This window comes from Plectrocnemia conspersa, unplaced genomic scaffold (genome assembly GCF_051122295.1).
Source record: "Plectrocnemia conspersa isolate PC_06_02 unplaced genomic scaffold, ASM5112229v1 ptg000002l, whole genome shotgun sequence".
NCBI classification, from domain to species: Eukaryota; Metazoa; Arthropoda; class Insecta; order Trichoptera; family Polycentropodidae; genus Plectrocnemia; species Plectrocnemia conspersa.
The window spans coordinates 24751684-24766608 of NW_028277166.1; the positions used below are offsets into that span (position 1 = coordinate 24751684).

General features: G+C 31.3%; 1 protein-coding gene across 2 annotated transcripts in view; it reads right to left on the reverse strand.

Annotated features, from left to right (window-relative positions):
• Positions 1 to 14925, reverse strand: part of Hers (Histone gene-specific Epigenetic Repressor in late S phase) — a 386163-nt gene that overhangs the window by 313196 nt on the left and 58042 nt on the right. For both annotated transcript variants that reach the window (XM_088205897.1, XM_088205896.1), the window contains exon 2: positions 2189 to 5397. In XM_088205897.1, the coding sequence (XP_088062023.1) occupies positions 2189 to 5326 (3138 nt within the window). In that variant the 5' untranslated portion in view covers positions 5327 to 5397. The remainder of the gene's footprint in view (positions 1 to 2188; positions 5398 to 14925) is intronic.

Sequence of the window (14925 nt, forward strand, 5' to 3'; positions counted from 1 at the left end):
ATATATTGTAAAAATGTTTAGCACCGTAGCAAATATTTAGAAAAGAGGTTTGTTTTTAATTAAATGATATAATAAGTATTTACCCATTACTAGATGTTACCACTAAAAATAAAATAAATAATATTACGAGTGAAATCTGACAGAAAGCAAATTGGCAACTCAGAAAAAAGTATTATTTCTGAGCTTTGTTATCCAGTTAGTGAGTGACTAACTTTTATAACTTTTTAAAGTACATTTTAAATATGTTTTATGATTAGTTTTTTCATAAATAATATTTTATATAATAATTTTGATTACATTTTCGTTAATATACATAGATTTTATTCTTAAAATTTGTCGTAGCTTAAAAATAGTCAAGCTAACATATTTGATTGTAACATATGTATGTACTACATAGAAATATTCATTTTAAATTCATTAATAAGTTTAATCAAAAATTTATTTATTCTGGTAGTTAAAGGATCTCTTGAAGAATCAATAGTATTTGTTAATAAAATTTACATTATAAAGAGAGTTCTGAAGAGCTCATTTCAATTGACCTCCTTATATCGCCTACTTCTTTCATTTTTATCGATTGTAAGCAGTACTTAGTGGAATCGATAGCTTTGTGACAACAACTCGTAAATAATGGCTGTTCAAATTCGGTTGAATTGGAATATATAAGATAGCCGCTAAGTATTTTCTCTAACTAAACCAGTTAGAGAAAATACAATAATAATACACATTTTGTCACTATATGCTTTTTACTAGCAAAATAAAGCAAACTTGTGAAGAAACATTTTGTATGAATCTAGAAAAATTTTTTACCCACAATTAACCGCCAGCAATTAATCACTAGCAATTGATCGCATAAACAATTTATAGCCTACAACTGATCGCTAGCATATTTTAACGTCTAAAAACAATAAGATGTGTTTATACTAACTCGCTAATTTATTTTTGATTGACGGTGTGGCAAGTCTAAAAAAAATATTTTTTTAAATCAAGACGTTTTAATTATAAGCTGTTATAAAATGTCTATGAAACTCAGTTTGACAGTTGCGTAACGCCCATTTTCTGTTGAAACCCAAACCCAACCTAAAGGAATTAATCTAATGGAAGTGCAAAAACTATAATTAGTTTTAAAACTTTCATTATGGTAGGTTTGGGTTTGAACAGGAAATGTACGTATGTGAATTTATATTTTCAAAAGTATCAATGTAACTTTACTAACTAGGCCAGTTAAATGTATCAAACAAATGATTCAATTATACAGTGCTATATCAATGAAACAATATTTATTCATTGCGCGGATGGTAAAATTAAAATATATAAAAAAACTTATTTTCAATTTTAAATAATAAATAAATTTATACAAATTATATGTATTGCCTGGCGATAAAATATGTTAGCGATCAATTGACACGGGAGTAAACTGCTAGCGATTTATTGCTGGCGATAAATTTTCAAACAACTCATCATAGTTATTGTGGGGTGCGCCAGTTCAGACTGGACAAGAGAATCTGGCGGGATTAGAATAATACTGAGTACTACGAGCTGTCACAATGTAAAACCATCGTTTCTATTAGGTACTGCTTATAATCGGTCAAATTGAAAGAAGTGGCGATATAAAAAGGGCAAAGTTGGCCAATAAAAATTAGTTTTTCAGAACTCTCGTTATAATGCTAATTTTATTAACAAGCACCAGTGATACCAGAAGAAATAAATATTTGATTAAACTTATTTAAAAAAAATATTTTACAGAACGAATATAAATTCATTACAACCCAATATGCTAGCTTATTTATTTTCAAATTATGACGACTTTTAAGAAGAAAATCTATGTATATTAACGAAAATGTAATCAAAACTTTTTCATGATAATTTAATCAATTTAAAGAATTAGAATCCAATTTACAATTAATCGTGTCTCATTATAAAATTTTATTTTAAAAATTGTAGTCAAGTTTATGGAAACAACAATTTTAAAACATAAATACAAAAAGCAACCTAAAAAAAATAAAATTTTATACTACAAGAGCAATTACATGCATGAAAAATTTAGCAATATTTGGATCGGCAAATTTATACGAACAACTATTTTCCTCGGTGAATTGATCAGAAAAAAGTCCAAAAGAAACCGACTGTCCAAAAAAATTCAAAGTCGATAAACCTATTTCACATACGTATAAGTAAACATGTGACTCACCTTATCCGCGGAGCTGGTAGCGGTCGTCTGTGTGTGGCTCGTAGCCGAAATTCTATACTGCATTCCAGAAACCGTGCAAAACCCCTCATGATGAGAATACACTCCCGTGATGGTTACGTCGGATTCTTGGTTAACTATCACCTCCACCTTTGACTTGGAGGCCGGCTTCGCTTCGCTCTTGTTTAAATAGTCTTTTTTGGAACACTCCCCCTTGTCAACGGGAGATTTAAACTTTTTAGAGTGCACCTCGTCTTGTTCGCTGCTCGCCGAAGAGGAATCTGAAGTGGTGGTCTCGTCTCTGCCGGACCTGGGCGATCGCTTCTCGTAGCTAGCAGCCAGAATGGCGGAAGCGTTCAAACTAGCCATTCGCTTCTTCACGACCATATCTTTCAAGTCCATGACGATCTCGTTTCTCTTACGTCGCCTCTTCACTAGCGTGCCCGTTCCCGGTTTTTTGTCTTTGGTTACAATGGGTTTAGGAACTGGCTGCTTTACAGACGCTTCAGTCTTCACTAAAACCTTCGGTTTTATTGCAATCTTTTTCTTTTCTGTGATTTGTCTTCGGTGTTCGACCTCGCTGTCGTCACTGGAGGATATTTTCATTTCCCAATATTTACCGGCTCCGCGGATTCCCGGCTGACAGCGCAACGTTCTTGTCGGAGGGTTTGAATCGTCTTCCGAACTAGTGCTTTCGACAAGCTTAGCTTTAGATTCATATTCGGATTCAGAAGACGCAGACTCTTTTTCTACTTTGATAGCTTTCCTTTTTACGCCTTCTTTGGTTTTCATAGGATACGCTTTATCGACAGTTCTTAAAAGTCCAAGTTCTAGATGTGTTCTACTTTCGTTTTCATACAAACACTGAACCTTGGCTTGGGCGTTTAGAGAAGCTTCGCGGTGTTGTTTAGGACCGGTCCAAAAGCCCAACAACTTTTTTCTGCCAATATTTTCTTGAGTCGGAACAGTGATAAGCTTCTTCACTAGTTTAGATAAAGGTTTATTTTTACTCTTCTTATCATCACCACTTTTTTCGCTCTTTACAGAATCTATACTTTTCGATTTTTCGAGTGGCGATGATGCAATTTTTTCAGACTTTTCCATCTTTACTTCTTCTTCGGAAACTTTTATAGTTCCTTCCTCTTTTTCCGTGCTTGCCTTCGGACTAGGCGGTCGATCGGATTGTATCGTTTTAGCTTTAGCTTTTTCATCACTAATTACTTGACTTGATTCGTCTTTGCTTACAGAACTTTCTTCGGATAAAACAGCTTTTGGTGGAATATCAATATTTTCAACCGAATCACTTTTGTTTATTTGTTGTTTGACATCATCTTTATCAGCGTCCTTTGGTTCAGTTTTATTTTTCTTTGGTATATTGACCTTTGATTTTACTTTACTAATAACACGAACATTTTTAACTACCGTAATCGTCTTACATTTCCCTACTTTAACGTCTTTTGCTACGTTTTTATTATCACTAGAAATGAATTTCTTCCGAGCCTCTAGAGACTTTTTACCTCTGGTATTTGATTGGTTTGAACCAGAAGTTTTATTTGCTTCTTTAACGACTTTCTTGCCTAAATTGCATTTTTTAATAAGCAACAATTTATTATTACCCAAGGGCTTGCCGCGTTTGAGTCCCATCTTTGATCCTTTCGTAATAAGTTTCACCTTGCTCACTTTAATAGTTTTCTTGACAGTACTTTCAGCTTCTATTGGCGCATTTTCAATCTGATCGGAATTTTTAATAACCTCGGGCTGCACTACCATCACATTTTTATCCGATACAACTGGAATGATTTTATCTACATCTTGTTTCTTAGTAGCTTTAGGCATTTTCGATTGATCCTTGTCTACCTGGTTCTTCTTTTGCTCTTCAATTATCTTTGTAAGAGAAATGACTTCCTTTTTTTTATCCAAGTCAAGCTTAGGCTTTTCAGTCACTGATATTTCCTTTTCTGAAACGGGTTTTTCCTCGACTATTTTAGCAGGTGACATAGTGTTTTTTCTTACTTCAACTTTCTTTTCTATTATTGTGCCTTTGACTCTAGCGATCGGTTTCACCTTTCCAACAAGCTTCTTTCGGCCTAATGGAGATAATAATATTTGATTATCTAAAAACGACGTGTTACTTTCGATACTAGTTTCGGTTTTGTTATCAGCTGCCCAAGGGCTAGGCTTAATAGTTTTAAATTCGGTTTTTTCTTGGTTGATTTTCGTAGGTATTTTACATTCTGCCTCTTTTGGTTTAATTTGAGGCGAAGGAGAAACGTCTTTCAGTTCTGGCGTTTTCATTGCTTTTTTAATGCTCGGTGATTTTATGTTCGTTGGTGTTATTTGAGCGAGATTTTCTAAAGAGGCCTTGGTGGTTCGGACTGCTGCTGCAGGTTTATTATCTTTAACATCCGAAGTCCCCGTAGATGGAATCAACGGTGCCGAAGAGCTCCTGGTAGGCCCGAGACGCTTCTTTTCCAGCGATCTAGATCTGTCTTTGTCTTTATCTATAAACTTAGGTTGTGCTATCGCATGAATTACATCAGCGGGTTTTTTAGCAGTAACTTTTACTGCATCTTTTTCCTTAGGAATGGCGGATTTAGGAGTCACGTTGGTCTTCGACGAACTGCTTTCTTCCGATTTTTCTTTGGTAGTCGACGCTTTAACTGGCTTTTTAGGAGGTCTAATAAGTTTATTTGCAAGTCTATCTTGTTCGACCTTTTGATTTTTCGCATTTTTATTTGGTATGATTTTCTTTGACGCTCTAGGTGGACTTTTGAGCGCCGGCGACGATTTCTTGTCGACTAATTTACCTTTTTCTGGTGACCGAGGCTTTATTTTTTTCTTAGGAGTCACCGTTTCAGAACTATTATCTGAGGTCGATTGCTTGCTTGAAGTTGACGCTTTTGCCGAGATCCTAGGCTTAGGATTAGGTGGCTTGGCTGGAGGAGGTTTTTCACTTTTGACAGTTTTACCCTTCAAAAGCGATTTTGCATCGCCTCCTTTCTGTTTAGCAGTAGCGACGATCTTTTTGATGACTATCTTCCGCTTTTTATCTAATTCTGCTTTAGTTTTCTTTTTAATTAGATCTTTCACTGTACCCTTTCGGCAGGTCCGCTTGGCGGGTTTTGTCACTTGAGGGCGCATGATGCCAGAGGGCTCTCAGCGCCTAGCGACGACGAACAAAAGTTCACATCCCGACAAAGAAGTTCTATGATCTGCAAAGATAAACAAAAAACAAATTAGATATTATAATGAGCAAGTTGATATTTAATACTGTAATTTATAAAGCGCTATAGAATTTTATGTACCAATAATCGGAAGCAAAAATTTCCTATGCGATTCAGTAATGAACTTAAATTTTCGGTTATTAAAAACATTTTCTGCTAACGAAGACTTTACTGATCACAGATTTTTTTTTATTATTTTTGGAAATATATGAATCATCGTTGAATTATTTCTTACCAATACATTGATTTTTTAAATTATATATATACATAATATCTAAGTTTAAATTATACTCTTAAAACGAGTTAATTATTATATATAACACAAACTAGCATATTTTATATTAAATAAAAACGCAATTATTGCATATTTTTCTTTAAAAATAATGAGAAAAGTTATTAACTTTGTCATTAATTTATTTGAACTGCTTATTGTTCAATGATTTTTTATTAGAAGAATCTATACATAATTAATTAATGTACATCTTAGAATTATTATCGGATACCTCTCTGAAGTTTAAGAAAGCATATCATTTAATTTTTTTGTGAAAATACAACTTTTAGGTATAAAATTATTTAATAATACAAATAAATAATATTAATCTGCATATTCTAAATTTAACAGTGGAGTACTCATAAGCGTCATATATTGGACATATTTATTTATAAATATTTCTAGTATTTTTTGCAATGTTTATATTTATTAATTATGTAAAATATTTAGGTCTACTTTTAGATAGAAATTGAATTTTTATAAGATATTAATTATGTAATAAAATTTATTTGGTAAAATTTTTATACGGATTTCTAAATATATTATCGTATATGACTAGATTAAACATTTTTTATGTGCATGTTACATAAATTTAAATTAAAACAACTTCAGATTAATATTTTAAGTGTACATACTTATATTTTTTATAAATGTTTACGTGAAATGTATTTAAATTATTACCATTTAAAAATGAATTTTAAGATTTTTTTTATATGTTTATATTCATTCTATGCTGCACCTTTAATATTAAATCTTTAATTTTTTTTACTGTATAATTGACTAATTACATTACTTTTTATGAAAATTAATTCAGCACTAAAAAAACTATTATTTTTTATTTAGCATGAGATAAATCCGAATTTCGCACTTAATTAAAAATCAATAATAGATTCCGGTATTCTCGGTTATATTCAATTACTATAACGCGTGTAAAATAAATTTCTCAGATATATCTTGATATATACAAAAGAAACAAGGTGTATGAGAGTTCACTAACTGTTTTCACACATACCTTGATATTCTCCAAAAGGTTATAATAGTATTGTCTAAATTAGCGTATAGAGTTAATTTTTAACGGTAAATCCTTTTTCGTTTCATATGAACGAAATAGTATTTATATTCGTTGTTACGGTAACCAAACAAAAATAACAATTGAAGCTTAATAATAAATATAAATCCGTTGAATTCAAAATGATTTTATATTTATTTTAAAATACCTGAATCGATCGTTATGGTATATTTAAAAGATACGTGCGTCATAAAAATTTGTTTTATATTGATAATAATAATTCTAACTACCGTGTGCATTCTACGTCGCCGTGATTACATCGTTTTTGTTTCATTCAACACGGTCTTAATTTTATATTTACTTTTCTCAGAATAATATATTATATATAATAAATAAACAAATACAATAAACAGGTATTTAAAATGCAGTTTACGTTAAACGTAAATCACTAATAGAGAGCTTGTTAAAAAGCGACCCTTATTAGCTAACACCGGTAAAAAATATTAAACGGCAGCTGCTAGCTCGTTCCAAACAACGGGGTCGGCAAACAAAAGAAACGGCGCTTCTCAACATGGGGTTTTAAATAAATTACAAGCGTAATAATGCGGAGCGCGATATTAATTTTCGCGTGCGTCTGAGTATATAACGTATGTAATATATTTCGAACGCCGCCCGCTTTAAATATAAATTTATATATGAAACGATACGGCTATAAACACAAAGCGTGTTAGCAACAAACACTATAATCACTCGAAAACCGCGGTTTACGATTTAGCGAACCGTAACACATATAAGGTTAAATTGGCTCCGGTCGTATTTTATAATGTATTCGAAAATCTATTGTCAAATTAATTATGTTAGGCACGTGCTTAGAAAAAAATGTTTACGAAACATCTTGCCTCCGATCCGCGTGCCCCGGGGCGGCTAGCACACCACCTGTCTCGGGGATCACAAAAAAGGTACACCCACAGCATAAAAGGGTTCCGCATGCGGGGCACAAGCTGGACTCAGTCGAGTTGAAAATTAAGCGGCTCGGTTCGGCATTACGGCAAGGTAACGCAAAGTATACAACCTGTAAACGACAATGGGTCTTATCGAACGTATCGTGCGATTAAACGACGATTCTGCGAAATTGTTCTCTGACCGGCGATTTATGTCGGCAATATGAAGAGAGTGATTCAATAATCTGATCCCTTTCCGGGCGAACAATGGCGGGGAAAGGGTGTCTCGGGACATTCGCTTCCGGGACAAAAAGGAAAGCGTCACGTGCTGAAAGCGTACGTGAGGGTCGAGTCGAGATCGAAATTTACGGTCAGGGCGTATGTGACTTCAAACAAGTCCATTACCACACTAATTATGGCGATTTCGCCATGTATTATAAAGCATATGATCATTAGAAAATCAACCGTAAAAATAAAAATAAGACAAAATCAACATTTTATGGAACAAGCGTCGCACCTGCCATCAGTCGGTAGATTCAGATAACAAAGCCAACAATGATAATTAGGTACGTATGGCAGGAACGAAACAGTGATGACCAACATGTTTCAGTGGACGAAAAAATCAATTACGCGTTGGAGGAAGTGACAGAATCACTCTCACATACACATAGCAACTTGGGTCATTAAGGCTGGGAGCATTATAGCGAGAGAAAAAAATAATTACAGTAATTTTGAAATTACAGAAATCAACGTTACAAGCGTGGCGATTGCGCCTTCACGAATCTGCTAAACAAGTTTGCTTCTCTCTCACTCAAAAATAAAATTTGATACACACGATTATTAAAAAAAATAATTTAGTAAAGAATGTTCACAATTCAGTAATAAAAAATGAGGATAATTAAAATTATTTAGAGCTTTTTTTCCTTGTGGCAGTGGATTTTCCTGATCAATAATTTGTAACTAGAAAATTCCCATGACTCGTGAAAGCAAATATTGCTTAACTAAATGTTAAATTTCGGCTGATGTAAATCAAATATATTTAATATAGGCTCATTTGATGTGTTATAAGATTCTAAAAGTGCGAGCTTTAGAGTGATCTAGATCAGTGTTCCGCAAAAGTAGAATAAATATTTTGTAGACTAACATCAGTCAGAAATAAAAACCAATGTACTAGATAAAAAAATATTTATTGAATCTGTTATAAAATTATAATTTTTAGTTAGTGTGACATCTGCTGTTGTTTCTTAATAAGTAAATTTGATATATGTGATTGAAACATTGTTTTCAAGAGACGAAGCGCTTTGTTTTTTACTACTGACATAGCAGAAAAAGAATGTCCACACAAATAGAATGTCGAAAAATTAGCCAACAATTTGATAGTTTTATAACTCAGAAATGGATATTATTTATCGAGGGATATCCGAAATTGAGATAATGAGACAGCTTGATCAACTTTTCTTCCTCACGAGGATCAAGTTCATATATAAGAACTTTTAATAAAATACAATCTTTCTTTATTAAAATTAAAAATACGGAGCAAAATCAATAACAGGAAATTAAAATTGGTTTATAGATAAATTATTAGCTAAACAGAATGATTTTTTTCTAAAAACAAAGTACGTAATTCAGTGTATTTTACCTCATATAGAAAGTGTTGTATGTTCTAAAGTGCTAAATTTAATTATAAAAACGACAAATTTTATACGTTCTTGGTGATTAAATACCCGACGGTTTTCTTGATTACTCTCAGAAATCTAAAGTAGATATGAGGGTTTAATTTATTAAACAGAATTACAATGGCTCTCCTGTCATAAAATTTTAATACGAATTTAGTAATATCAAGTTCATCAACTGAACCACTATTATATCTATGTATAATCGAAATTTAAAAAATCGTTTAAAACGAAGGACCGTTGGAGGCCACTTAACGGATTAAATACGCGCCATAAATCATGAAGGACGAAATATTTATCACCTTGAAAATAGGTAACGCGCGAAACTATTTTTAATTTACATTATCGGCAATAGCAATTTATTTAAAATAAATTTGTCACCCTTCTCCAATTGGTCGTCACACCAAAAACGGGCAGATCACAAAATTAGCCAATGCTACAGGAATCACTTTCACTCAGACATTTCGTCTGATCACTTCCACTCTGAATGTTCGTCTGAGGACTTCCCCTTCGACACTTCGTCTGACACATACTTGAACATCCACATCAGAATTCAAGAGCCTCCAACTTGACGCCAATTAATAAACCAAATAAATCACCTGATCCTTCTCAACATATTTTGACTGCATATTTCTAAAACAAAAAAAAATGCATACCACTAAATTAACATTAATAAAAAAATCAAATTTATATAAAAGATTTGCTCAGGTCAGGTTTTCTACGAGTATAAATTGACAATTTCTCGTTTATTTGATGTTTACGATCATTTAATTATGACTTGACGTACTAAAGTTTCAACTCACGTACCCCACTTTAGAGACCACTGCTCTAGAAGAAGCGAAATACAAAACTTTTAGTATTTATGGACTGAAACAACTAGACAAAAAACTGGCAATAATAAATCAGTGTGAACAACACCGACTTAGATTTTAGTTTGCGTATACCGTGAAAAGACGCGGACGAAAACCGCGTTGCTGCTTCACTAAAACTTACCGAAAAGTGATTATAGATATAAATACTATTACATCGAACAATTGGTCTAAAGTTTTCCATATATTGTACATCACTCACATATTATTAACATAGTAAATAACCGATTCCATAATAAATCATTAAATACTGTAGGATGCATATAACCAGCAACGCAATCTTCGACACCTCCACAACTACAAAACTCGACAAGTAGTCTTGAGACTGATTTCGACAAGTTGAACATGAACACTTTCTTTATATAAGTTAGTAATATTTTTTTCAAACGCATATATATTTACGCTTATGGAAAATTGTCGTATTATATAATAAAATGTTTCTCCCGTTAATAAATAGTATAAATCTAAACTTAAATCTCACATTGCATCTAATTATATTAATGCGTATGCAAAGTACTTATTATACATTACTGTTCTGTCGGCAAACAGTAAATACGGTCATATAACTAAATCGTTTTACAGCCGACCGCGCGCGAATCACGCTACGTGACCGATTGTTCGACTTTACCAACAGGTGACACGAAAGGGTTAAACATTATAAAGCGGCGTGATGATACGCGGAATCGAGAATCGACGGTTGGGCGCCACACAGTTAATAATAACATATGGCAACAACACGCGCGGGAAGAGGTTTCCCATAACACCTTGCGAGCTTTTTTTGTGAGCTTTTTTTCCGAAGCTCCGATTAGAAGCGAGATATATGCGTATGCGTCTTATTCTATTCCCTGTAATATAAAATATACATTACATATTAATAATATTACAATAAAGGAAAGGGTCGAATGCTAATAAGGTTATAATGTATTTTATGTTCATGTAATAATAATATATGCTAAAATAAGTACACATATTTTATGATCTGAACATCTGCTTCAATGTTAGACAACAGAGCTACTATTGTATAAAATAAAATTAAGTTCAATGAAAGTTGGACTTAATGTTATCTATAATTTAAAAATACATTGTGAAACTCAACATTCTTCATAAATTAGCAATACGCAAAAAGACATCAACTATTAAAAAGTCGTATTTTTTTTTTTGAAAAAGTAGGAAGTTTGTATTTTTGGCAAATGTAATGAAACCATTATCTTAAGAAGAATTATTTAAATAATGTAAAGAGACAGTAGCAGAAAATAAGCTTATCGCTATTTTAAATCGCAAGAAGAATTAGACTTGATTGACGAAGTTAGAATGGAAAAGTTGTGCTATTAACGATTCTTCGCTATCTTCTTAAGAGGAGAGGTTTCAAGTTTTAATGTTAGTTAAGAATCAGCATCATAAGTTCAATTAAAATGAACTATTTGCAGAGAAAATGTGTATGTAGAACTAAAGACTGTTCTATACGGATTAAATATTATAATCAAAAGGATCGAATCATCGTCAATTAAGGGTGACATGGAAAGCAAATAAGAATATTCCTTTTATAAATTTAATTACTAGGATTGTATGTGCGATTCTAGATAGTGATAAATATAACATTTAAATGTAGGTCTTAAGGATATTTTATTCAAAGCGTTTTAAAACCGCGCGGAGGAATAAAATTTAATTTCATATTTAAGTATAGTCCTATAGAATTTTCCCGTTTAAAAAATACATATAAATTTTATAATACGTTGCAAAACGTTGATCACCTTCATTATTCATCAGAAAAATGCTCATGATGCAGAGAATGAGTTTATTTTTTAATTATAAAAAGCTTCTATCAAATCCGCTTTGATAATAAAAACGAATCGCTATATCTTTTAATCCACAAATATTTAAAAGCTGCTTGAAAAATTGTCCATCGAATAAATTTTAGAGTTGCAAGCGTTTATTCGCTGCAAAAAATGCTGCTCATTACTTATCTAAAGAGTAGACAACTTCGGAATGAATAAAAAATATTTCATCTATGGATATTTTTAAATAATTATTTTACTGGTCGAAAGTATATAGTATGTAAATATAATATCATTTTCGTATTGTCAGCAAGTGCAATATCTAATTTAATATAATTTTTATATTATTATATATAAATCTGTACGGTCATTTAAACATAAATAAAAAACTCAAAAGATATTGATGACACGTGCTCAGTTGAAAAAAATCGCAGGTGTGTTTCTACTGAATATGTCGGTAAAGTAACGGTTTCTTATTATGTTCTAAAAATCTCGTTCTCCTTATATGAACGTTATAATACACACAGTACGAAAAAAATAAAGAAGAAAAAATGGTCCGAATTCGCCATGTCGACAAACAACAAAAGGAGATATATTTGCGACGGCATTATATACCAACCACAGGATGTTTACGAACGTTTTGACTTTTAAAAAAGTACATAATTTATCGAAATTACTGCGACGCAGTCAATAGAAACCACAGCTTTCGCGATAAAAATATTATAAAACATGCGCATTGATATTGTATGCGATTTTTTTTAAATTAAATAGAAGCACCTGTGAATGCGAATTTGTTTATAAGATAATAATACAAATCTCGGAAAATACTTTTAGTTATATCTGGTTATAATCGGAATTTTGTACAAGAGATAAGTAATCGGTGAAGATAGCGAGTGATAACAATATGTGATTTTAAGTACCTACCATAAAAATGATATTGCCCATTTATTTAAGTTCTTATATAAATAAATAGTTTGCTGTCAATATTTGAACAACGATCGGACTTTAGAGAAAAACATTATACGAGATATTTCAAGTGACAGATGTATAATGTTAAAAATAGGTATAAGTTAAATATTGTTATATTGTTTTTTTTTTAAATAATAGTGTTTTGAAAGGTTCCATGTTATAATCATAAATAATTGTAATATATAAACATACGAAATACATGATTATTAAGTAGTTGTTATTTTTATTGTTGTTCAAACATATTTTATAGATTTAATGAAATAGATAAAATTAATGTCACAAACATTACTGAATAAGAAAAATATAGTATTATTAAATAAAATAGTTTACAAATAATTGTAAGAGTATAATGAAATTATTTAATAATAAATATACATGTAGTCTGTCCAAGATGTTAACGCTCGTCATCGTTGTGTTGGAAACAAGGGTGCGTGTATGCATGCATGCATACATATACAGTTTTCCGCGAATTTGTTTACACCGATAGGAGAACGTTACCAATACTAAATCAGGGCTGTTTTAAGGGTAGGGTGACTATACGTTGGAAACTGAATTATAAATTATATGTTATATTTTTATTATAAATTATTGTCATGTTGTGTTATTTTGTAATTAACAGAAAAATTCCTGTAATATTCTATTGGTATTTTTAAAAAATATTATATTAAACAGATATTCAACCTGGAGAGTGATTCCAAAACTACTATCATGTTTTTGAGTTAAATATGTATATAAATAAATAAAATAAGTAAGATAGTGACATTTTAGATTATCTTCAACAAATTAAATTAAATAGGAAAAATTAATTGAACGTTAAATTTCACATGGTCCCCCTATTATATTCTCTTACCAATACTGTAGCAATGAGCGTTCATATCTTGGACGGACTGTACATAGATATATTACTATAAATAACAATAATTTAAGCATATATAAGATTAAGTGACTAAAAATAATATTTTATGAAAATTAAGGTTTTTTATTTTATTTTAATTAATTTAATTATTAATTAAATAACCCGACAGGCGTGCGCCCAATGTATTACAACGGGATAAATACGTACAAACTGAGTAATAAGTCAATCAGATATAATGAATATCTACAATTAAGTATTAACCACCAGACTGAAAGTCTGGGAATCGTTGACTATTGATAATTATTATATGTAACTTAATTTTTAGCTAATGCAGCAGCTGTGGAAGGTATTTTTTAATAATAGCGCATTTTTTAATAAATAAAAATTCAAGAACCCGCAACCTCAGTTAGTAAACGTTACGGACTATGCTATCCCGTTATTAATTTATTTATATAAACATAAATTACAATATTAAAAGACTAGTATATAAAAGTGTATGCATACATATATTATTTTTAATGACGTATAGTTAAAATTAATTACTAGAAATTATTTTTATTATTAATACGCTTTTTCAATTTGGAGTTACAGAGGAATATACCAAAATATTTAACAATCGCCTTTTATTAGTTTCCTTGTTCACTTTTACGTGGTGTAAGTAAAAGTTGTAAAAAATAATATTTCATTTTTTTTGTATATTTTAATTTTGTATATTTCAGGTTTTGTAAGGATGTTTGTAATATGATTACAATTGGTTTGAGATTATAAGAACCAGACGCGTACGGTGAGATATATTCCCTTTCACGCGCTCGCATGCTAAGTGACGAGAGTGAATAAGAAGTGCGTTACATGCGTGCGGAACGCATGTAACGCACGCCCGTATTTCTCACTCGTTGATAGGCAGATTATTTTAAATTATAATGTCAGCATAAAAAATGAAGAGCAACGGCCTGAGCTAATACTATTTTTTTTATTCAAAACAAAGATCTCTAAAAATAATTTATAACACACATTTTTATACTAATCTTAAAAAAATGCATATTAAATTTAAAATACCAAAAATCAAAGAACACTCATTTACATACCAGAAAATATTATTTATTCGATTCTCCCTCGTGATATTGCTATAAAAAGACTTAATATAAACGCTTGA